The following is a 25753-nucleotide window of genomic DNA, read 5'->3' as shown; positions in this document are numbered from 1 at the left end:
ATCAATTGTAGATTGAAAGAATGTCTCATCCTAGGAGGTCTGTAACAACTCTGTGTAGCATGAAGAGGGGAGTGCGTTCACTCCTCTACAGAGTGTGTTCTGGCATAGATCACACCCCCTAGGAGAGGTTTTATCTTTTCTTGATATATGGTATAGCAAACACATGTATATCTGTTTGAGTGTAAGAGCCTTTTGTTTAGATGGACCTGTTAGACTCCTGGCACCAGCTTTGGGGAGTCTTCACAGGGTCACATCTTGACCTCACACACACAGTATTCTTTGTTCACATGTATACCTATGTAAGATGTTATATGTTAATGACCCAATGCATATTCATGTCACCACAATAAAAGGAGTGCTCTGGGGAGTCTGGCTGAGAGTCTGACGGAGGTCAAGTGGTGGGACGACACTTGGCTCCAGCCAGATCTCCCTCATGCATGAGTGAACCAGAGAACTTTGGTACCTTGAGTCTTGCTTTTTGCTGCGTAGCAGATTGTCCTTAACGTTCCAGCGAATAGGTTTATGCTACAAACCTATCATTCCCCATCACATTCATCACCTGTTCCTCTGGTGTCTCTGATTGGAGCACGCAGGTGTGTGGAGCAGAGTGAAATCACACACCTAATGCTGTTTTATTCAACCTGGATCTTAGAAGTTTTGATTAACATTAAACATCGTTTAAACTGTATGTGTCTGTATCATGGGATGGATACACCCTTAACAAAACAAAGAAAATATGACAAAACCAAGTTTCCCCTCATGCTGTCGGACGCGCCTCGAGGAACCAGCTCCATTTAAAACATCACAGTCAGCTGTAAAGTGTCGTTTCAGTTTTTATACAACGTCAAAGAGCTTCATGTTTGAACAATCAGCTTATGAACAGGAATAAGAACTGCACGGTCTGGTTCTGGTTGGATGCAAACAAACAGCTGTGTGTTAATCCAGCAGCAGGACATGCTGGAGGATGGAGCTCAGCTAAAACGACCCATGAAGTCCTCACCGGCTCTCATGTTTACCATCAGGACCAATCCCTGCAACTGAAATATAATCTACTAAATATCAGAGTTGAGAAGGTTGTGTTAGCGTGTGGTGAGTGCAGGATGGGGAACTCCATCCTAACGACAAATTTCATTTCCTTAAAAAGGCATCAAGAGAAGCTTTGAAGGTAAAATGAAGGTTTTAGTGTGAAACTGTTTTATCACAGCTGCAGATTTATGAATACACAGGATTTAGTTTCACATATTTCCAGACAAAGCCATAAATGCTTCTTAATCAATGCCAGTAATATACTGCTTCCTGCTTTTAAGCTTGGGCGAGCCGTAGATGCTGAAATATTGCACCGTTCTTACAAATAAAGCAAACAAATGAAGAAATGTATTTCTATGATCTTACTCCATGGCCACATTCATACATGTGAAAGTCTCCATCCTGTGTCCTTCACTTATCTTCATCCCAGGTGTGAATTGTTCACAGGACTTAAAAGGAGGACGTGTCTGTGGAAAAGCCTCCGGTCAACCTAAACTCCTCCCTCATCAGGACACAGAAGAGCCGCTGAGGCAGCGCCTTGGAGTACGCTGCTGGTCGCGGCACACAGGTGCGCAACAAGATCTCCCGGCCTGCTGGAGGAGGGAAGTCTGGTACTCTGCTGCTTCCCCCAGTTTGCTTCTTGTCAGATCCCAAGTCCTCATCGACGGGCGCCAGAAGGGCAGCCTAAAAGGGCAAAGGTCAAATGTTAGCAAACAGCAACCGATTCTGAAGAAATGTGCTGTGTGAGGTGGACACGTGGATATTCAGAAGTACTGTAACCGAGTCTCCCACAGAGACCTGATCCAGACTACAGCTCACAAACACAGCTCCTCTACTAACACCTCACTGCAGCTGCACGCTGCTGATCCTGTCTGTGATTAGAATTGATTTCAATAAAGTAAAACAGAGGCTCGTTTTCTATGAGCGTAAACAGGGATCTCTGTTTCAGTCTCAGTGTAACAAACGTGTTTACTGAATAAGTCTTTCAGTAAATATGTTTTTGTTAATTCAGTAAAATCTGCAAAGATGACTTGTACTGTTGGCAGCAACAAACAGAGACAACAGAGTGTGGGACAGACAGGAAGTCAGGACACGTCTATGTGCTTCACAGTGGGACTAGAACATGAACATTTCTACACACACCACAGGCAGCAACTGTGCAAACCTCCACGTCACCAAAAACACCCTGCAGGTCCCATCAGAGCAACGGCAGAGAAAACAGATGAAACATCTGTTAGAGAGAAAAACGCTTCGCTGCTTTCTTACCTGTATGACACCAAAAGGGTTTTGTTTTTTTAATAATAAAGGCTTCATGTTTTACAGTTAAAGCTCATGCAAACATGCAGGCTTATTTGTCTGAACAATGCAAAAGTTCAAACATGTCTCTTTCAAGCCTCATTATCAGCTGAGATCATAGTAAAGACACAGACAGGATCCTGATCCATCTGTTCTTTATATAATTACTGTTTTTACTGTAATGTACAGTGGGGCAAAAAAGTATTTAGTCAGCCACCGATTGTGCAAGTTCCCCCACCTAAAATGATGACAGAGGTCAGTAATTTGCACCAGAGGTACACTTCAACTGTGAGAGACAGAATGTGAAAAAAAAATCCATGAATCCACATGGTAGGATTTGTAAAGAATTTATTCGTAAATCAGGGTGGAAAATAAGTATTTGGTCAATAACAAAATACAACTCAATACTTTGTAACATAACCTTTGTTGGCAATAACAGAGGTCAAACGTTTACTATAGGTCTTTACCAGGTTTGCACACACAGTAGCTGGTATTTTGGCCCATTCCTCCATGCAGATCTTCTCGAGAGCAGTGATGTTTTGGGGCTGTCGCCGAGCAACACGGACTTTCAACTCCCGCCACAGATTTTCTATGGGGTTGAGGTCTGGAGACTGGCTAGGCCACTCCAGGACTTTCAAATGCTTCTTACGGAGCCACTCCTTTGTTGCCCGGGCGGTGTGTTTTGGATCATTGTCATGTTGGAAGACCCAGCCTCGTTTCATCTTCAAAGTTCTCACTGATGGAAGGAGGTTTTGGCTCAAAATCTCACGATACATGGCCCCATTCATTCTGTCCTTAACACGGATCAGTCGTCCTGTCCCCTTGGCAGAAAAACAGCCCCATAGCATGATGTTTCCACCCCCATGCTTCACAGTAGGTATGGTGTTCTTGGGATGCAACTCAGTATTCTTCTTCCTCCAAACACGACGAGTTGAGTTTATACCAAAAAGTTCTACTTTGGTTTCATCTGACCACATGACATTCTCCCAATCCTCTGCTGTATCATCCATGTGCTCTCTGGAAAACTTCAGACGGGCCTGGACATGCACTGGCTTCAGCAGCGGAACACGTCTGGCACTGCGGGATTTGATTCCCTGCCGTTGTAGTGTGTTACTGATGGTGACCTTTGTTACTTTGGTCCCAGCTCTCTGCAGGTCATTCACCAGGTCCCCCCGTGTGGTTCTGGGATCTTTGCTCACCGTTCTCATGATCATTTTGACCCCACGGGATGAGATCTTGCGTGGAGCCCCAGATGGAGGGAGATTATCAGTGGTCTTGTATGTCTTCCATTTTCTGATGATTGCTCCCACAGTTGATTTTTTCACACCAAGCTGCTTGCCTATTGTAGATTCACTCTTCCCAGTCTGGTGCAGGTCTACAATACTTTTCCTGGTGTCCTTCGAAAGCTCTTTGGTCTTGGCCATGGCGGAGTTTGGAGTCTGACTGTTTGAGGCTGTGGACAGGTGTCTTTTATACAGATGATGAGTTCAAACAGGTGCCATTCATACAGGTAACGAGTGGGGGACAGAAAAGCTTCTTACAGAAAACGTTACAGGTCTGTGAGAGCCAGAGATTTTCCTTGTTTGAGGTGACCAAATACTTATTTTCCACCCTGATTTACCAATAAATTCTTTACAAATCCTACCATGTGGATTCATGGATTTTTCTTTCACATTCTGTCTCTCACAGTTGAAGTGTACCTCTGGTGCAAATTACTGACCTCTGTCATCATTTTAGGTGGGGGAACTTGCACAATCGGTGGCTGACTAAATACTTTTTTGCCCCACTGTAGAATATCATGGACATAATACACAGACTGCAGCCTAAATACTGCTAAAAACAGCCCTTTTTATTTTTAAGGTTTTACGTATTAACCTTTTATTATAAGAGTCACCTGATCCTTAGCAGGTGTGTATACAGAAATACACCAGGTCATTATTTAGGCAAAGCGAAGCCAAACTGCTCCTGTGTGACAGATGAAGTCCACCTTTAAACAGCATTTAGATGCTGCTAATGAAACTCGATTAGTGGCAGCACTGGTCTGTGGGCTGGGGACACTGGTGCCACCAGTACAGCGCGCACTTTTCACAGCGCCATCATGTGGATCAAACTGTATTCTGGGTCAAACCTGATGTTTTATCATTTACACTGAACAAAAATATAAACGCAACACTTTTGTTTTTGCTCCTGTTTTCCATGAGCTCAACTCAAAGATATGAAACATTTTCTACAAACACAAAAGACCCGACACTCGCAAGCAATGTTCCCTCTAAGCTGCGCGCGTGCACAATTGCGCACTGCTGGCACAATTGCGCACTGCTGGCACAATTGCGCACTGCTGGCACGGTCTCTGCACAGAAAATCTGCGTTGCGCACAAAAAAAAAAAAAAAAGAAAAATCACCTGAATTGAAATTAAAATGAAAACTTTAACGATTCTGTTTTGCAGTGTTAGTCAGTGACTGGCTGCTCCCGTATGGGATCAGAACGAGGCCACCTTATCCCGTAGTCCAGCCAATCACGCGATTCACATTCGTATATAAGCAGCTGATCAACGTGGCTGACAGGCTATGACAGCGTCCTTATGTGCGACACCGGTGTTTTAGCAAAGCGGCTGATGTGGAGTGAAGCCACGTTAATGACAACGTGTACAACCATTGGAGATGTGAGCAGGACAGACGGAACAATTGACGGACAAAGTGTGGACTTTATACCAGTTTTTGAATTGTGTTGATCGGCCGCGTAAAACCAGAGTTATGATAAAATATCTGCAATGTTTGTTTTTCTTCCTGAATACTGTCGTTGTTTATATTTACTGCAGGAAGAAACGGTAAAAACGCCGTTTTATAAGGAAAACGCTCGAAAGCCTGTGAGCAAAAACAACACCAAAACAAACCCCCACCAGCCTTTCCTATTGGTGGAAAAATGCACCATGTCGACCAATCAAAAAATGATATGGCAACATGACATTTAGTTGTTTAGGAAGGGGGAAGTTTTAGGAGTGACGGCGTGTTTGAGATGCGATTGCCAAGTTTAGCACAAATCTTGTGTAGTTAGAGTGTAGTTAGTGTGTAGTTAGAGTGTAGTTAGTGTGTAGTTAGTGTGTAGTTAGAGTGTAGTTAGTGTGTAGTGTAGTCAATAGTTTTGTTGTGTGTGTCAGAACAATGGTTTACAGGTGTTACAGCAGTGACACATCTGCTGCTGTCAGGCCTGCAGGTATCAGGCTGTTGTTCTCCTTCATCTCATAGTGGACAGAAATTATTTTTTGCAGCGGCACAAATAATTTGTGTGGCATCAGATTTGATGCAGAACAGCTGATTGTTCTGCAAATAGTTTGAAATGTTTATTTAAAAAACACCTCGGCTGCATTTTTAGGTAAACAGCTGCAAAAAACTCTGTTTGCAAAACTCAGTTACTTTTTTGAAGAAGTCTTGTTGTGTAAAAGTATTCTTGGATGCTGGTGTGACCACAGTGCACACGTCTGCTGTTGCTCACAGTGGTCCAAGGGACGCTCAGGGAGTTTGTGTGTTCAGACATGTGAAACATTACAGGGGACATTGCTCGCAAACACTGCTCACAAATCTGTCTAAATGTGTGTTAGTGAGAACTTCTCGTTAGCTGAGATAATCCATCCCACCTCACAGGTGTGGCATGTCAAGGTGCTGATTAGACAGCATGAATATTGCACAGGTGTGTCTGAGACTGCCCACAATAAAAGGCCACTCTGAAATATGCCGTACATGTGTAGCACAATGACACACATGTCGCAAAACCAGTCAGGATCCGGTTCAGCTCATGGAAACAAAAGTGTTGTGTTTATATTTGTGTTCAGTGTAACAAATACTGAGACGTGTAATAATGTCGTGTGTTGTTCATCTCAGGACGCTGCAAAGAACCAGATCATTTTTATTATCCTGTTTGTCTGTTATGTGAACCTTTAGAGGATGTACCTTATAATGACTGAGTGTGTTTATCGCACTATGTTAAATGTAACTGTGAGCGACACGAGGCTTACTGCTCATGGTTACCTCATCAGTGGTGAAGTCAGCCAGCTTGATGCAAGAAACAGGAAGAAGAAAAGGATGAAAGAGCAACACACAGATGAAAAACAAAAACAGACTTTCTAATCGACAGAGCTGAAATCTGAACATGTCACCAGCTGCAGGAGGCAACGCTCTGAACCACGTCGTTCCTCCTCCAGATGGAGCTTTCACTGCCTATAGTCTCTTGACATACAATGGTTGGATTCTCCTATGATACTGTATCAGCTGAGCCTCAAATTCTTATGATCTCAAGCTTCTTCAGTCTCAGTGAATCCTTAGTTGGCTCAGATGCATCATCTGGTGTTTGAGTGTAACAAGGTGGTTGTAACACAAAAGGAGTGTAAACAGGTGAGTGTGGTTTGTAGTGTAAACTAAAGCAGCGTGTCTAACCAACCACATCTCCATCGCTCCACAGCTGCTGAGGGAGCTACAACCCTCATTCAGCCTTTCACAGACATACAGCAATGAACTGTATGAACAATAAACTTTATTCATACACACAAATCCCTTTAGGGTTGTGTCAGCGAGGGCAAACGTGCCGCATCAAATACATGGAGCTACAAGCTGTGGTGACCCACTGTCAGTAAGGGAGCTTTATTACACACACACAGCATCACAACAACAGTTACTTCAAGCTGCTTCTATGTTATAAGGCAAAAACCCTGCAGTTACACAGGAAACATTAGGTGAGCGTCTGTGAGCGACAGTGGGAACCAAAGCCTCTAACATCCATCGATAGATGAGGGGCAGACGGACTGAATGCAGAGAGGTGTACTAACACATGTTGAGTGAAGAAGAAACACCCAGTGCATTATGGGGAACTTAGACCTATAACTTAGACCTGTGTGCGCCTTAGTATATGCTACTTCCGGCGCATAGCGCTTAGTTTCCGGTGTGATATTCGCTCCTTGTTCAAGGTCGGGTTTTTCAACCAAATGGACGAATCAAGTGGCGATTTACATTTCTCGAGATGTCGAATGTATCTGTAGATGATGTTGATCGACTTGTCGATATTTTTTCCCCCCGCGCCTCAGAGAGAGACAGGATTCAAATTTTATACTTCTCAGTATTTGTATACAGCGCTCCCTCGTTTATCGCGGGAGTTACGTTCTAAAAATAACCTGCGATTGGTGAAATCTGAAGTAGCCAACTTTATTTTTTACAATTATTATAGATGTGTTAAGGTAAAACCCGTCACTACACACTTTATACACTCAGACCGACATGAACATTTTCACACGTTTCTCTCCTGTTTAAGCTCTCAAAGTTCAAACCTTCGTAGACAAATAAGTCCAGTATTACAGAAACCAAAGATCAAACCGTGTTTTCAGGTCCAGCACATGAGAACAGAGCAGCTGAGAGATAATTCAACATCAATGAATCATTAATGAATCAATGAATAAGCGATTCTGTACTGTACAGGAGAGACGGCACGGAGGAGATCAACAATAGTCTGCAGCCAATCAGGACGCAGAACACAAAGCGCTGTGATTCATCCGTGAAGCGCACACCTCTCCAACGTGCCAGACGCCATCGAATGTGAGCATTTGCCCACACAAGTCTGTTACGGCGACGAGCTGGAGTCAGGTCAAGACCCCGATGAGGACGACGGGCATGCAGTTGAGCGTCCCTGAGACGGTTTCTGACAGTTTGTGCAGAAATTGTTTGGTTGTGCAAACCAATTGTTCCAGCAGCTGTCTGGGTGGCTGGTCTCAGACGATCTTGGAGGTGAACCTGCTGGATGTGGAGGTCCTGGGCTGGTGTGGTTACACGAGGTCTGCGGTTGTGAGGCCGGTTGGATGTGCTGCCATATTCTCTGAAACGCCTGTGGAGACGGCTTATGGTTGAGAAATGAACATTCAATGCACGGGCGACAGATCTGGTTGACATTCCTGCTGTCAGCATGCCAATTGCACGCTCCCTCATTGCTTGTGGCATCTGTGGCATTTTGCTGTGAGACAAAACTGCACATTCCAGGGTGGCCTTTTGTTGTGGGCAGTCTGAGGTACACCTGTGCACTACTCATGATGTCAGATCAGCATCCTGATGTGGCACACCTGTGAGGTGGGATGGATTATCTCAATATAGCAGATGTGCCCACTACCACACATTTGGACTGATTTGTGACCACTGTTTGGGAGGGATGGTTATATTGTGTATCTGGAATGAATTTTAGGTCTCTACGTCCATCCCATGGGGAATGGGAGCAGTAACAAAGGTGTTGCGTTTATATTTTTGTTGAGTGTATGTAAGCTCTGCTCCAGTGTAATGCATAGGTACAACAATATGCTTTATCTTTAATATAGTTTGGTCACAAAAGACCAAAACTGAACTCTTTGAAGGCTGTAAACACACCATGTTTGGGTGGCTTCACCCCAAAAACACCACAGCAACACTGAAGTCTGGAGGCGGGAGCATCATGGGGGGGGGGGCTGTTTATTCAGCGTACAGCACTGAGACATTAAACATAACTCCAGGAAGGATGAATGGAGACATTGTTGATTAGAATCTGCTGCCATCTACCAGGATGATGAAGATGAAACAAGGATGGATGTTTCAGCAAGACCATGATCACAAACACAGCCAATGGAAACGGTTGGTTTCAGAGAAATCAAGTAAAGCTGCTGGAACGGCCCAGCCAATCACCTGAGCTGAATCTGTGGGAAGGATCCACGGAGCATTCGGGATTTATAGACTGTTTGTGTGGTGAGTGGGTCAAAGTCATGAGCAATGATGGGACTGGTTTCTCCATACAGACGCTGCCATGAACTGTCATCACCAACATTTGTATAAAGTAATAAATAAATGTCCCTGTGTCACTTTGTATTATTACACAACTTCATCTGTGGTTTGATTCCTTTGCACGTCTGGATTGGAAGTGTTGTTACCGACATCTGGTGATAATTTCACATCAAAGCACCTTTAGAAATATATTTACTTAGAGAACAGCCCGCAGCCCACCGTAGTAATAGTTGAACAGACACACACACAGAGCCAGACGGTAGGTCAGACTGTCACTGGGGGCCGACTTCAGCTGGTGGAAAAGGTTCTACAACGAGGGAAAAGACCATGAAATCAATAAAAATCCTGACAAAGTACTGACAGCACTGAGCCTGTCTTCACTCTGAAACTTATATTGGACCTGACCTGAGTGTAACCTTGAGTGTGCGAGTGGTGAAGAGGCAAACATACAAAATCAGAGGTTTTCTCTTGCTCCGATGTCCCACTGGAGTTGGACAGCTGAGTGTTATTCTTACAGTCAGACTTCTCCACAGCAGCATCTGGAAACAGAGACACAAACACAAATAAATAAGTCTGTCATTTAGAAACTCTGTTGTTTTCTAGATGTTAGAAGAATTAAACAAGTGCAGCTCACGTAGTCATCACTTCATGATAAAACACAGGATGCTGATCGCTCAGTGGCAAAAGCAGGATGTGACCAGAAGTAGACAATAAAAATAAGAACGCTGCCTGATATCCTGTTTAAGATGACGCTCTTGTGCTTTACTGAGCTGCTGTCAGATGGGATCAATATCTGTGGCCAGCACTCTAAGACATAAATGCAATTACGGCTGTAGTTTTAAGATTCAAGGCTGTCTTAGCTCGAGCTCGAGCTGCTGAGTGTGACGGGCTCAACAGTGACCAGGAAGGAAAAACTGTTTGTGAAAAGAAGCAGAGGAGCCACATCAGTACGAGTCAAACTACCACACGCTCCGAGGTCTCTGCTGCTCTGAATATCACGCTCACCGTCTCCTAACACGGGATCCACACCTCTTCTGTCAGAATCAGTTTCCTCATAAAATGAGCTGAAACCATTAAAACTCAGTCAAGTATTAGTCAACTCCGACTAGTTAATGCCTTTTAAACAGGTTACATGATTAACTCTTACCAGAAGGACAGAATTGAGTATCTCGGTGTTAAGGGGCGACTCATCGATGCGTCGATGGCGGCGAATGTGCTTCCGGGCACTGTGCACCATGTTGGAGACAGACAGTTTGGAAATGGGCACAGTTGCTGCTGGCTCGGTCAGCTTGGACAAAGCAGAGCTGATATCACTGTTTTCTACAGACGACAAACACATCCAAGAGTTTCTGTTCAATTGCTGAGGCCTGGGTCAGCACAGATGCCCAGATCTCCCAGTAAGCTACGCACGTTTCCAGAATGCAGTATGGTCACTCAACAAGTAAAGCCAGGAACCTGACCTTTGCCCTCATCTTCAGCGTATCCTCTTCCAGGAATCTCCTCTGTACACTCAGTCCTACAGCAGAGTTTAAAGAGTTCTGTCACAGCCTCACCTACAGGGAACACAAACAGTTACTGACCTGATATTTTCTTATTCAAACTTTTCATGAAGCACACGCTTCAGCACAGCGAAGCAGGACAACATCTGTGTAACATTTTCTAAATCATGGACGTGGCAACAAAAGAAAAGTCCACTTTACATCACATGTAAAGTGCTTGGGGCTGTCATGAGAGGCGGGGCACACCCTGGACAGGTCGCCAGTCTGCCGCAGGGCAAACACAGAGACAGACATTCACACCGTGGGAAATTTAGAGCCCCAATGAACCTGTCCCCACTAACTGCATGTCTTTGGACTGTGGGAGGAAGTAGGAGGCCCACACATAGAACAATGAGGAAAAAAAGACACTTTATTTGTCCTTGACTATGTTCTTTCTATCGGTAGCTTGATTACATCCGTCTTATCTGCTGCGTATCATTTGATGCATGAATTTTAGCTTAGAAATAGTTTCCTCTGTGCTGTTTGGACAAAAAACAAAGCCATAAAAAGTCTTCACACATCACACAACAATGTGTATGTTTGTAATGGATCCAAGTGTATTAGCAACCAGAAAAATACAACATTAAGGTCAGTGCACTTAATGCACTGACCTTAATGTTGTATGTAGCGGTGTGTTTGAAATCTGTACTGACTAGTAAAACCTCTGTGGTCTGCCCCAAAGCATCATGGTCTCTGTCCCCGAGTGTCCCACTGATCAGCTTAACTTACCCAGTAAACACTGAGGATTTTCAGCCGTCCTGACTCGAACTGACCAGTGAGGAGCTTGAAGAGGGTCGAGGTCACTGTTGGGTGATAAACAGAGTAAACAGTAGAGGAGAGTTTCTGATACACTTTTAGTTAAAGGGTTTTTATAAGTAATGAGTCATGTTTGATTACATGTGACGTAGTCCTTCACCAGTAATCAAGATAATTACACATGTAAGCATTTCCTTATGTCACACTCAGTTTGTCCCTTCATGCTTGTTAGACCTGTGCCAGCTCTGTTTGGGCCTTACAATCAAACCCATGTACGTTTACCCTTTTAATAAACTGCTCCACCCATTTCCTACTTTACGAGTGAAATATGAAGCAATGCAGTGTGTACACGGATGCAACACTCAGTGCTCAGCGCAGCGTTTTGTGTGCTATAGTGCAAGTGAACAGCTCACTCCCATCAAAGCTTTTCCATTGGATCGTTAACACAAACACCAAATGTCAGGAGGACATGCGCCTCAAACTGGAGTTGTCTTTCTAGCCCGGGTACCTCATCACTCAGTGTGGTGCACTTTAGCCCACGCTAGCATCAGCTGTGGTCACTGGCTGATTAGTGCTGGTTTCTATGGGCTCAGATTGTGGTCATTTGTACTTGTAAATCAAATGTGTAGTTGTGAGCTTTGTAACCTTGTAAGCCAGAATATCTGAAGATTTCATGTTTGTGCATCTACAGATGAGAATTTGTGTGTTTGTAAAAAATATTTACACGAGTTACAATTTTTTTTTTGTTAAGGTCGTCTTACAGACACAAAGCAACAAACTGTGTGTAAAACTCTGCGCTCAGGTCCCCTGGCAGTGTGTGAGTTTGAACTCACAAGTACAAAATATTTATGACCACAATTTGAGCCCATCGGTTTCCTCGTGGCTCAGCTGGTGACACAGTTGCAGTGAGGCTGAGTGTTGCGAGGTAACAAAACGAACTAGCTGGTATATTGCAGCTGCTCTTAGTACAGTACACCAGAACACTGCACACACAGCCTTACCTGTACACGTCATTATCCACAACTATGCCTTCAATAAGATGAGGCCAGGTTGTTGCGAGATGAAGTTCACTACAAAAGTGAAAAACAGAAACACAGTAACAGCAAACAAAGTAAGTCTTCCTCAGACCCACAGATAAGGATGATGATGAAGAGGCTCCAAGACCACGTGATAAGCAACAAAGCCGTCACACCGACTGCTCAGTGTGCAGAAAACATGTGACTGTAATTTTTAGAAAGTATCATCAGTTTTTACCTTATTGGCTCCTCACAGGCACCGAATGGAAACTTCCCAAACTCCACCCCCCCCACCTCGCCACCAAGGAGCGCATCAAAATCTGCCAGAAAAAACACAAAAAAACTGAATAATCATCCAAACAGCAAAGCAGGCAGTCTGTCACCAGAGCCCACCCAGGGCTTCCTCACAGTCAGGGAGTTCAGTAACACAACCAACCTCTGTTTGTGACACACACACACACACACACACACGTAAAACATATTGAACGCATCACCATTTGTCTACATATATTTCTAAAGGTGATGTTCACATGAAATTCTCACTAGATGTTGGTAACAACCCATCCAATCCACACATGCAGAGAAACAACTTTAAACTATACAAACTTTAAATCAAACAATATAACAAATAAACTCGATGTATTGTGAGTCTTTCTACGTACGATGGTGAAAATTCAAAATCCTGCTCCTCACATACAAGGTCTTAAATAAGGCTTTGCCAACTCCAGGCCTCGAGGGCTGGTGTCCTGCAGGTTTTAGATCTCACCCTGGGTCTACACACCTGAATCAAAGGATTAGTTCATTACCAGGCCTCTGGAGAACTTCAAGACATGTTGAGGAGGTGATTTAGCCATTTAAATCATCTGTGTTGGATCAAGGACACATCTAAAGCCTGCAGGACACCGGCCCTCGAGGCCTGGAGTTCGATGCCTGCCTAAATAATCAGGCCCCATCTTATCTTAATGACCTTGTAGTACCATATCACCCTATTAGAGCACTTCGCTCTCGCTCTGCAGGCCTACTTGTTGTTCCTAGAGTATTTAAAAGTAGAATGGGAGGCAGAGCCTTCAGTTTTCAGGCCCCTCTTCTGTGGAACCAGCTTCCAGTTTGGATTCAGGAGACAGACACTATCTCTACTTTCAAGATTAGGCTTCAAACTTTCCTATTTGCTAAAGCATATAGTTAGGGCTGGACCAGGTGACCCTGAATCCTCCCTTAGTTATGCTGCAATAGACGCAGGCTGCCGGGGGATTCCCATGATGCATTGAGTGTTTCTTCTTCACTCACTATGTGTTAACAGACCTCTCTGCATTGAATCATATCTGTTATTAACCTCTGTCTCTCTTCCACAGCATGTCTTTATCCTGTCTTCCTTCTCTCACCCCAACCAATCACAGCAGATGGCTCCGCCCCTCCCTGAGCCTGGTTCTGCTGGAGGTTTCTTCCTGTTTAAAGGGAGTTTTTCCTTCCCACTGTCCCCAAAGTGCTTGCTCATAGGGGGTCATATGATTGTTGGGTTTTTCTCTGTATCTATTATTGTACGAGCTACTGTGCAATATAAAGCACCTCGAGGTGACTGTTGTTGTGATTTGGTGCTGTATAAATAAAACTGAACTGAACTGAACAGGTAAAAATATGGCGACATCAGGAGTTTCAGACGGTGAGAGAATGAATCTCGCTGCAAAAGAAATGATGTTTTAAACCCTGCATGTCAACGTCTCCCTGCACACCAAGCAAACATTAAATAAACTGTTTTATAGTCACTGTCTCGACTTGTTTCTGTAATTTGATGTCATCCATTTTTTTTATTTTGCCATTTTTATAAGAACAACAGAGCAGCTTTTTCATTTCAGTCGTTTTATTTTGACTCATGATTTTTTTCTTGACGTCGTTTTTTGTTGCTGTGATCTTTTGATGTTAAAGTCTAGTGTTGACCACAGAAAGAGACTTACTGTGATTATACTGTAATCTGTGAAAATCCTCTGTGTGCAGCTGATGGTTAAAAGAAAACATTTCAGTTCATTCAGATCATTTTTATGTTGACAATAGAAAACCATCCTGAATGGTCGGTTTGAATAAGTGCAAATTTAGATCCTATATGGTTGAAAATAACTTAAACATATCGTGATTTATTTCGTGTTTTGTGATATAGCAAAAAAATATTGTGATATTACATTTTCCTCATATCACCCAGCGCCACCATAGATGTCCATACATGACGTCTAACAATGAAGAATGACACGGGGGAAATGTATTGGACAGAAAGAAAGGTGCAAAAAGACACATTTATGAGTAATTACAGAGCAATCCTGCCACTTAGTGCAAATTAATATCAGCCGGTTCAGTCCCAACTATGGCCTCATTAGCCAGGTTTCACACAAGAAGCGTCTCATGATGGGTAAAACCAACAAGCTCTCTCAAGACCTTTGCACACTTAAGACTGATGGCATCGGCTACAGAAGAACTTCTAAGTTACTGAAGGTTCCAGTGAGCACTGTTGGGGCCATAAACCTGGCGTTGCCCCTGCAGGGTTTTTATTTATTTACGATAAACCAGCCACGACCAAGCGCTCCCCACACGATTTCAGACAGACGAGTGAAAAGACTTATCAGAAGAACGACCTGGAACCAGCAGGTACAATCGTTCCACAGGAAACAACAACATGACCTGCATCACACACGACTCCTAAAAGCCACTGGCAGGGTTTCTGGATGTCAGCCACTTGCTGACATGTATTTAAAAAAAATTTAATAATTTCTTAATAATAATATTACATTTTTCTATTTGTGTATTAATGACATGACATGTACTGCCTACCTGGAGGCTGCTGTGGCCATGAATACTGCTGCCAGTCTTGGAGCACGTAGGTGAAGCGAATGGCGATGTTGACTGGAGGCAGAGGGAACAGGGAACAACCCTGATGACAACAGGAAGACATCAGCTCATGTTTATGGTAACAAGCTGCAGCATTAATCTCTCTGTACAGGCGTGGATTACACCTCGTCATTGTCGGCTGTTTCTGGGAACATACTGAACACATTTAACCCTCATGTGTGGATGATGACAACATCAATCAGGATTTTTATTCTTCTTTAGGAATGAATATAAGATTTTTGAACTTCATTTTTTAAATGTCCACTTAGGTGGACAACATCGGTTTTGACTTATGAAGGGTATGGAGACATCAGTGTGTAGTGTTTCTGTGCAAGTTTACCATCAACACCAACACAAATACAAGAAAACAGCCTTTGAATAGCTGCAGACCACTGTGCATGAAAGGGTTAAACAACGTGATGTCTGGGAATCCATTGTGTTTCCAGGAATAGGAATAAACAAAGTTCAAACAAACTGATCATTAAACCAACATCCACTTCCTAACAGTCTTTATTTTATTCACAAATTAACTCCACAAAAATCCAGAAACCGAATTTACACAGAATTAGACGTCTTCTTCTTCCTCTTCTGTTTTCCCAATGTTCACATAACTAAGCAGTGTGCTGTACTGTTATCAACCTGCTCTTTGATGAACTATTACAAGAATATATTCCTATTATAAGATAAGATGTTTGTGTTATTTTCAAGTTGAATACAGTTTTTGTGTGACTGTCAGAGCACAGCAGGAGGAGGAGGAGGAGGAGAGACTGTACATGAGCAGGAAAAACCAGATGAATAAATGTTTTAGAAAATACATTTACATGCACTTCGTGGATGCTTTTATGATTATTAGTTGCATTTAACAGGATTCACATCGTCCTAAAATGGTCTGGAACAGGATGCTGAGGTGATACTTGTAGAACATGGGTACATGACGCTCTGTGGCTGCACAATTTTAATTTTTCTTTATTAAAAACAAACAAACAACCTTGAAATATGATCCATATAAAGATGTTTGTTCCAGAGCACTTACTATCTTAGATTTGAAGATGTCGAGCAGGCCGGACAGGTGGTTGTACTGCACGGGCGCTCGACGCAGGTGAACGATCTCAAAGTCGGTGCGCACGCCTGGTCCTTTGCACTCTCCGGCATACATCCGCCTCCACTTCTGCTGGATCTGCACAAACATCGGCACCTGACTGAACACAAGATAAACAGCAGAAGGCATTACTAGCAGGATCTCTGGTACACGCCCGACATCCAGCTTCAGTTTCTCTCAACCAGCAACAATCCAGCTAAACTAAACAGTCCGACTGAAACACAGAGCAACAAGCTGCAGAACTGCATTGTACTGGCATGTATGTCAGCACTGTCACTGCACGGACCGCTGAGTGCTACACAGACTGGTTTTAATATGTTGTGTTCATTGGCGTAATCTGGGGCTGCAGCAATTCATCACTTCTAAAAAAAATCCTCCAAACCAATTCTTTGCTGCGATGCTGCGATGCAGCGTGCTCTGTAGCACAGACTTGTTCAACGATGTAAACGTGTGTGAGGGATAGGTCAGTAGGTAGAGTGGCTGCCCCGGGATCAGAAGGTTGGGGGTTTGAATCAAGTGAAAAGCTAAGCTGAGGTACCCCTGAGCAAGGTCCCTACACACTCCCCAGGCGCTGCATTGGGTGAATGGGTTAAATGCAGAGTTATTTCGCTACGGCCTACGGGGACTAACACATATACATTATTCAGCCACATTTGTGAGTATAAACAGCCATGCAAACCAAACTTATTTAGGAGCAGCATGTGAATAAAAGGTCTGACAACATTAAGCCCACACATCCCCAGTGTTAAACAAAAACACTGATAACACAGCAGCAGTGATGATGACGCTGCAGTTTGACGTGGAGCTGAAGTTTACACACTGACAGGAGCAAAGAGGCGTTACTGAGACGGTGAGCTCAGGTAAAGTGAAAGAAAACTTCTTTCAGCAGCGCTGCTCTCGTGATCATCATTAAAACCTTTATTCTGAAAGAGCTCGTCCTCCATCACAGCAGGAAAGCTACAGAAGTCAGGCTACATTCAAATATGTTGATGAACTATTCATTTAGTCTGATACCATGTTTACATGTCACAGCCTGCAACCGTCGCATTTTACCTGCAGCAAACAGGGGTGAGTCTAAAGGGGGGGCATGGGGTGGATGAGACCATGTTAATTTAAAGGCTTTTTAACATTTTTCAGATTGGCTTTTATTTTTATATTATTTCACTATCAATCTAAATGTAAAATTCTTCTTCCAGTAGAATAACAATAATAATAATAAATTGTATTTATAAAGCGCCCTTCAAGACACCAAAGGACACTGTACAATAGATAAAAACACATAACAGAACACTGACACAATGAAGAGCAATAAAAACAAAAGTAAGAGATAAAATGAACAAACAGTGGATTCACAGTGAACATGCAGATTTGAACAGATGGGTTTTGAGTTGAGATTTGAACTGGGGGAGAACCAGTGTTTCTTATATGTGGGAGCAGAGAGCTCCACAGCCTGGGAGCAGAGCAGCTATAAGCTCTGCTTCCCATGGTGGTGAGGCGGAAGGGAAGCACAGAAAGCTGGATAGAAGAAGAAGATCGAAGTGAGCGGGCAGAACAGGTAGTGCTGAACAGGTCAGAAAGGTAAGGAGGAGCGAGGTTATGAATGGCCTTGAAGGTGAGCAGAAGTTTGTATATTATCTGGAACTCCACTGGGAGCCAGTGAAGTTCCTGAAGAACAGGTGATGTGCTGGTAGGAGGGGGTTCTGGTGATAATGCGAGCAGCAGAGTTCTGAACCAGTTGAAGCTTATGGAGGGATTTATGGGGGAGACCATGCAAAAGAGAATTGCAGTAGTCAATACAGGAGGTAACGAGACTGTGGACAAGAATGGACGAAGACTGGGTGGAGAGAGAAGGACGTAATCTGTTAACGCTGCATACCCCACCTCTCAACTTTAAATCCATGTAGACATTGAGGGTTCTCGGGAGGGGCCGTGCTAACACCTGCTGCTCTCTGGCAGCAGCACCATGCTCTCCCATGTTTTAAATGCACCTTAGAACAACAAGCAGCAACACTACACATGAGCGAGAGGAGGGAGGTTTGGGGTCTTCACACACCCCCGTTCTCTGCTGGCCATCGGGGCCTCTTCCTGGGCAAAGGGGGCCCTCGGGCCTCCGGGCCTGCGGCTCGGTTCACTCTGGCACAGCTGGCTGCCGGCAGAGCCGGTGGGCACGCCACTGCAGCCCCCTCTGGCTTCTGCTCCGTGGCTACTGGGGTGACCCCTCGTCTGGGGCTCTCCTCAGCTCTTCCCAGGAGGGTGGCACGGATGCCCCTCCGGTGGTCCTCCTTGGGCTCTCACACTCTGGGGCCTCTGGATGTCTGGAGCCTGGATCTCCTCCATGCCTGCTTCATGCCCTGGAGAATGGGCTATGGCTCTCTACATCCTCTTGCAGACCGTTACATGGGGAAACCTTTTGAATACAAGCGCGCTGATCCACACAGGTGTGCACACGGGTGTTCACTGTTCATAGACATAAACTACACCTTTATTGGTGCTATTTCCAAGCACATTGTGCGCTGTCTGTCCTGCGTGCTGCACAACAACATTCAATATTTAGTATTTACTGCTGTTTACACTTAGCTAGATTAATGCGATGGTGTTGTGTTTAGTATGTTGCTTTGTTTTTTTTGCTTGTTTTCTTTTCTTTTTCTCTCAACAGGTGATCCAGAAGATTTTTTTTCTCTTCTTTCTCTTTTTAAGTGCCCTCTCTCACTGTCCCTCTCCCCTTCTGTTTTTCTTTTCCTTCCTCTTTCTTTCTCCCTTTCCTATCCCTCAGTCATGTCTGTCCCGTCTGTAACAACTGAAAATAAAATAAAATAAATAATAACAACAACAAAGGTCGATCAAATGGACCAGTACGGCAATGCCACAATGATCCATTTGGCAAAGTAAATCCACTGGGTCTCCTTGTTGGTCTTCAGACAACAATTGACGGCTAAAGAACCAAATGGGACAGGCAAAAAAAAAAAATGCTGCATAGATGGAAACAGGCAGAATAGGTGAAATTATTGATGTGAGATTTATAGGAAAGTGAACTGTCTAGGATGACACCAAAGCTCTTAACCTGAGGAGAAGGGAAAACTGTGGCGTTATCGATAGTGAGAGAGAAATGGTTCGCCTTCAAAGGGTGAACCATCACTCCTTCAGTTGCACACTTAAAACTCAAACATGAACACACATCACACCGTCAGGAGGCACTAATGTGCTCACAAAACCTTCCACGCAGTGCGATGACCGTAACTTACCAGCCACTGTTGGCCAGAGAGATGGAGATGGAGCTTAGAAGCAGGTTGCATTTCGACTCACTGATGACGGCCTCACAGTTCGTTCCAGGGCTGATGACCACAAACTCTCGTATGCCAAACCTACCAAGACATACAGCATCACAGCAGACATTTATCCACATAGGATGGAAGAAACATTTGCTTCATTCTGTATGCTGTTAGATCCCTTGGTAACAATAAAGACCATCACTAATCAATGGGATATTATTTTACTATTACACTCTGAAGAAAAATAAAATATTCAGAAATTGTCTGAATTACCTCTTTGTAGACGCATCTATGATTCTCTGCTTATATTTACGAAGTCTTTCTGGCAACTCAAAGCCAGAAACACTTGCACTTTCTGGACTTGCTCTCTTAAATGAAAGACACACTTAAACTATATGTTCATGTTGCACTTTATGCTATGCACTGTATCTAGCTCACATATCCATTTAACCTGTGGGATTATAATATTATTTTATGCCATGTTAGACCCCTAATTAAAGATTGTGAATTATTATGTAGTTTTAGTTTGCATTATTCTCCTGAATTAGACGAAGCTGATAACTATTGCATTTGTTAAACTGATTTGCATTACATTAGACTGCTGATTTATTGTGAATGAATGATATTGTTTTATAATGCATTATACTGCTGAGTTATAAGAAATAGTGTTCGCAGAAAGTCATCGCCTTATTTGTCTGATTAGAAGAGAACAGAACATACTGGAGAGGTTTTCTGCCCCATCTCAGCAGGAGCAGATAAACAGGGAGCCAAGGTCGTAGCTTAGGCGCCGTGTGAGGGAAAGAATGTGAATGTTTAGGCTTTATGATTAGGTGGGGGCCACTAGAGGCTATAAGAGTTTGATCAATGCTCCACCATTTTGAGATCTGATGCTGTCTGCGTACGGTGTCCATCTCCCACACGTGTGATCATTAAAATCATCGTTTGACTCAACCCGGCTGGACCAGTGTTGTTATTTTGGTTTTTCCTCTTGTATCCATCCCCAATATTTGAATCCGTAACAAACCTAACATGCACATCTTTGCACTGTGGAGGAAACCTGCGCAGGCACAGTTACAGGATGCATCTCCACACAGATTTGATCCAGGACCTTCTCGCTGTGAGGCGTGCAGATAAATGACTCCACTCCACTTTGAGTGAAGCAGTTTTTTAGCATAAAAAGTAAAGACTAAACTTACCATCTGACCAGGCAGTGGGCTCGTGGAGGGAAATCATTGTTCATACAGAGAAGATCCTGCATTGCCAACGGTATAGCATCTGCCAATAGAAGAACTGTGTCAAAAACATTGTTCATTTTAAACACCATCTGAGGTGCATATGATTATTAAAGTGGGACATCTACCAAAATAACTGTACTGGGTTGACTTTCACAGATGCTCATTTCTGTTGCGGCCACAAGGTGGCAGTAATTTACTGTCCTGTACATCACTGGTGTCTCTAGTGATGTACAGGACAGACCCAGCTGACTTACAGGCCAATCTCCAACCTTCCTTTCATATCAAACATCCTTGAAAGAGTAGTTGTCAAACAGCTAACAGATCATCTGCAGAGGCTTATTTGAAGAGTTTCAGTCAGGTTTCAGAGCTGAAAAACAAACCTCCAGGTTCATTATGACATTTATAAAGAGAAACTTCACAATTATAATTTACAACTGAGGAATGCAAGGAGGTCCTACTTCTCTGACATCATCACTAAAAACAGCCATAATGCTCGGGTCTTATTTTCTACAGTTGACAGGCTAACAAACCCTCCTGTGTCAGTGGCAGCTGAACTTCATTCAACCATGGCCTGCAATGACTTTGCCAAATTCTTCACTGAAAAAATCCAAAAAATTAGACAAGCAATTGGTACATCAACAGCAGATCCAGGATATGTACTGTGTCCACCAAAAAACTGTTTAAACACCATGAAACAGTTTCAACCTATTAACAGCAAAGACCTGGAGGACATCTTAGGTCAACTGAACTCCTCCTCCTGCTGTTTAGATGTCCTGCCAACAAGTTTTTTCAAAAAGGTCTCAAAGACTTTAGAGTCAGACCTGTTACAGATCGTCAACTTTTCTTTATTATCAGGTGTGTTTCCAGAATCACTAAAAACTGCTGTAATCAAACCTATACTGAAAAAGGACAATCTTGACAAGACACAAATGAACAACTACAGGTCGATCTCAAATCTCCCGTTTTTAAGTAAGATCATTGAAAAAGCAGTTTCCCAACAGCTCAGTTACTTCTTAAAACAGAATAATTGCTACGATGCCTTCCAGTCAGGTTTTAGACAGAACCACAGCACTGAAACCGCTCTGACCAAAGTGTTTAATGACATATGTCTGAATACAGACAGTGGAAAAATGTCAGTCCTAGTTTTACTGGATCTCAGTGCAGCATTTGATACAGTTGACCACAACATATTACTCAAACGACTGGAGAACTGGACAGGTCTTTCAGGAACTGTACTAAACTGGTTCAAAACATACGTAGAAAACAGGAAATACTTTGTATCAATAGGTAACTTCACATCTGAGCAGACAAGTATCACATGTGGAGTTCCCCAAGGTTCCATCTTGGGACCCCTTCTGTTTAACATCTACATGCTCCCACTGGCACAGATTATAAACAACAACAAAATAAACTATCACAGCTATGCAGATGACACACAAATATATATCACAATGTCACCAGGAGACCAAGGCCCTGTACAGGCTCTTGGTAAATGCATTGAGGAAATCAATGACTGGTTGTGCCACAATTTTCTCCAGCTAAACAAAAACAAAACTGAGGTAATAGTCTTTGGCGCCAAAGAAAAACGATTACAGGTCACCAGAGAACTTCAATCTATACATCTAAAAACCACAAACCAGGCGAGAAATTTGGGTGTAGTGATGGATGCAGACCTAAACTTAGAAAAACACATTAAGACAATAACAAAGTCAGCTTACTATCACCTCAAGAATATATCAAGGATAAAAGATCTGATGTCTCAACAGGACCTGGAAAAACTAGTCCATGCATTCATCTTTAGTAGGCTTGATTACTGTAACACCATCTTTACAGGTCTACCTAAAAAATCAGTCAGACAACTACAGCTCATTCAGAACTCTGCTGCTCGAGTCCTCACTAAGACCAAAAAAGTGGACCACATCAGTCCAGCTCTGAGGTCTTTACACTGGCTGCCTGTCCGTCAGAGGATAGACTTTAAAGTTCTGATGCTGGCCTATAAAGCTCTGAATGGTTTAGGACCAAAATACATCAGTGACCTCCTGACCCAGTATGAACCTTCCAGATCCCTCAGGTCATCTGGATCCGGTCTTTTATCAGTTCCCAGAGTCAGAACCAGACACGGAGAAGCTGCATTCAGCTTTTATGCTCCTTATATCTGGAACAAACTCCCAGAAAGCCTCAGATCAGCTGAAACACTCAGTTTATTTAAATCCAGGTTGAAGACTCACCTGTTCTCAGCTGCATTTGAATAAAGCACCAAATCCACACTTTAAGCTTAAATTTCAAAACTTACATTTAACTACTGATTTTATCTACTGTTCTGATTTTATCTGTTTTGATTTTATATACTGTTGTTTGTTTGTTTGTTAATTAGTTAGTTAGTTTATTTGCTTGTTTTATTCAATTTTAAATCATGCTTTTTATTTGTTCTTGTTTCTAATGTCTCTGTAAAGCACTTTGAATCACCTTGTTGTTGAATTGTGCTATACAAATAAACTTGCCTTGCCTTGCCTTGCCTCATCACAGCACAGAAACAGCTTTAGTGAAGGTTACAAATGATCTTCTTATGGCCTCTGACAGTGGACTCATCTCTGTGCTTGTCCTGCTAGACCTCAGTGCAGCGTTCAATTTCAAAGATGGAGCCTTGCTACCCTCCTCAGTGGACGCCCACTGCCATTCACAACCAAATAAGCAAGTATCCAGGTAACATTTCTGCTTTGCCTGCTTTTATTTGTACAAAGAAAAAAGGTGTTTATTCCTTTTTTTAAGCGGATACATCCAAACCTCGTGCTTTTTCCAAGGTTTACTTCATCAGTGTTTCAACAGTGGTGTGGGAGCAGGCTGTGGTACAAGCCAGAGTCAAAGCATGAAAACCAGAGGATGGAGGCCCACAGCTGTGCCCTGGGATGATGTTAATAATAATAAATATTTCTGCAAACCTGCAGGATAATAAAAACTAAAGCTACATAATAAAGGGTGTGGAGTCTGGATGTCAGCTTGTCATCGTTCTGATAACAAAATTCTGAAAACGTGACGGTCCTTCCACCACAGCCTGCATGTGCACTGAGCAGGACTGTCCAACACTGTCGACATCATTCACAACAAACAGTCAATGAAAAGCTGATGTTGATAATAGTGCAGACAAAGTGACTCTACCTTCCTCGAGGTTGTCCTTCCCATCATCCTCTTCACACTCTTGTTTCAGAAAGTAGTGGCTTATGTAGAACTTGAAGTCAGCAAAATTAATTTCCTGCGACTTCTCCGCCCAGGTTCCACTGGTGTATTCCCCCTGTGTTCAGATAATGCAGCATCATACGATGAAGGTGAGATACTTCCTTTCTGCATACTTCACACGCATGTAAAGATTTGATGAGTAAAAAATACCTTCTCTGGAGAAACCTTCTGTGCAGTGTTCCCTGTCAGCTTCCAATCATTAAGCACTTCCTCCACTCTGGACACAAAACTTCAGGCAGATGAACAGATTAGCCCAGCATACATGCACAGTGTCTGGTTCATGCTAAATAACCACTGAAACTAATCTTCAGAAATGAATTTCCCTCCAAGCACACTGTGCTTTAAATATTACATCTACAGTAAGCAATGAATATGACTGAATGCAAATGTTAACTGTGATTCGTTAAAGAGGCTGCAGCCATTTGAACTGCCTCTGCACACACGAGCTGCACCAACCAATGGATCAACATATTAGGACATGACAACGCAGTAATTTGCCGAGACAGTGCTTTGGTACAAACAACCATTTAGCCCCCCCCCCTCCCTCCTCCTCGTGACCTTTGGTTAGTGGCATTGTGATTTTGGAAGGAACCACTAAAACAAGAATCAATCTGATGCTAACATTGGCCAACCAGATCAGCTGCCTCAGTGTCTCAGAGTCCCTTGTTTTTTTTCCAGTGTGCGCTCGTGTTTCTCGTCATTTAATATATTTATTTAAGGGCTGGCTGTAGCTCAGGAGGTAGAGCAGGTCAGCTGCTGATCAGAGGGTTGGTGGTTCGATCCCCGGCTCCCCCAGTTTGCATGCCAAATATCCTTGGGCAAGATACTAACCCCGACTTGCTCTCCGATGCATCCATCAGAGTATAAATGCATATGTATGATAGTTAGAAAGCGCTCACCGTATAGATAATAGTGAGTGTGGCATGTTGTATAGACCACTTTGAGTACTCTCTGTAGGCATCGACAGTGACATCAAGAAGGTCATCTTGGATGATGTGTTCTGGGTATCTAGAGTATCTAGCAGTCAGAAAATCCTCAAACCTATTGCAGCAGCAATAGCGAAGATAGAGGGGGATGGTGCCATCTTGTCAGATGTCCAGTGCCTTTTTGCAGAACTCAAAGAAGAAATCCAGACAATTCTGCCCACTTCCCTACTACTGAAAGCAGAGGAAACGGCTGTGGTCAAGTCATTGGAACAGCGGAGGGAGTTCTGCATGAAGCCAGTGCATGCAGCAGCATACATGCTGGACCCCAAATATGACAAGGGCATACTTTCTGGGGAAGAGATCAACGGTGCCTATGCGGTCATTACAGCCATGTCTGACCACCTGGGTCTCGATAAAGGCAAAGTTCTAGGCAGTTTGGCAAAGTATCGAACAAAGCAAGGCCTTTGGAAAGGGGATGGAATATGGCAGTCATGCCAGCACATATCTGCAGCCACCTGGTGGAAGGGACTATGTGAATCTGAGGCCCTTGCACCTGTAGCCTCCATTCTCCTCCAAATCCCACCATCATCAGCTGCCTCCGAGCACAACTGGTCACTGTTTGGGAACACCCACACAAAGGTTCGCAACAGGCTCACAAATGTGAGAGTGGAAAAGCTGGTCGGCATTCGGGCAAACCTACG

General features: G+C 43.4%; 1 protein-coding gene across 1 annotated transcript; it reads right to left on the bottom strand.

The window, feature by feature from the left end:
• Positions 1-820: 820 nt before the first annotated feature.
• LOC113012710 (rab3 GTPase-activating protein catalytic subunit-like) lies at positions 821-24596 on the bottom strand. Its single transcript, XM_026153007.1, has 17 exons — positions 24583-24596; positions 24277-24355; positions 24049-24181; positions 20854-20932; positions 19631-19750; positions 16323-16488; positions 15233-15332; positions 12654-12735; positions 12401-12469; positions 11373-11446; positions 10566-10658; positions 10253-10425; positions 9556-9678; positions 9308-9412; positions 6349-6537; positions 2192-2212; positions 821-1710 (listed from the first exon to the last, which is right to left on the bottom strand). The coding sequence occupies exons 1-17, from the start codon at positions 24594-24596 to the stop codon at positions 1477-1479; spliced, it is 1854 nt and encodes a 617-aa protein (XP_026008792.1). The 3' UTR covers positions 821-1476.
• Between the last annotated feature and the right edge of the window lie 1157 nt (positions 24597-25753).

Source organism: Astatotilapia calliptera, chromosome 19 (assembly GCF_900246225.1).
Source record: "Astatotilapia calliptera chromosome 19, fAstCal1.2, whole genome shotgun sequence".
Taxonomy (NCBI): domain Eukaryota; kingdom Metazoa; phylum Chordata; class Actinopteri; order Cichliformes; family Cichlidae; genus Astatotilapia; species Astatotilapia calliptera.
The sequence above is the reverse complement of the archived record's forward strand: the minus strand, read 5'-3'. Positions and strand labels throughout refer to the sequence as shown.

Excerpts from the sequence above, each read along its gene's own strand:
- LOC113012710 (XM_026153007.1), bottom strand. Across the intron at positions 12,470-12,653 it reads GCCTGTGAGGAGCCAATAAG|TGAACTTCATCTCGCAACAA; the intron begins GTAAAAACTGAT and ends TCACTTTTGTAG. Across the intron at positions 6,538-9,307 it reads ACGGTGGGCTGCGGGCTGTT|GCAGTGAAAGCTCCATCTGG; the intron begins CTCTAAGTAAAT and ends AAGAGACTATAG.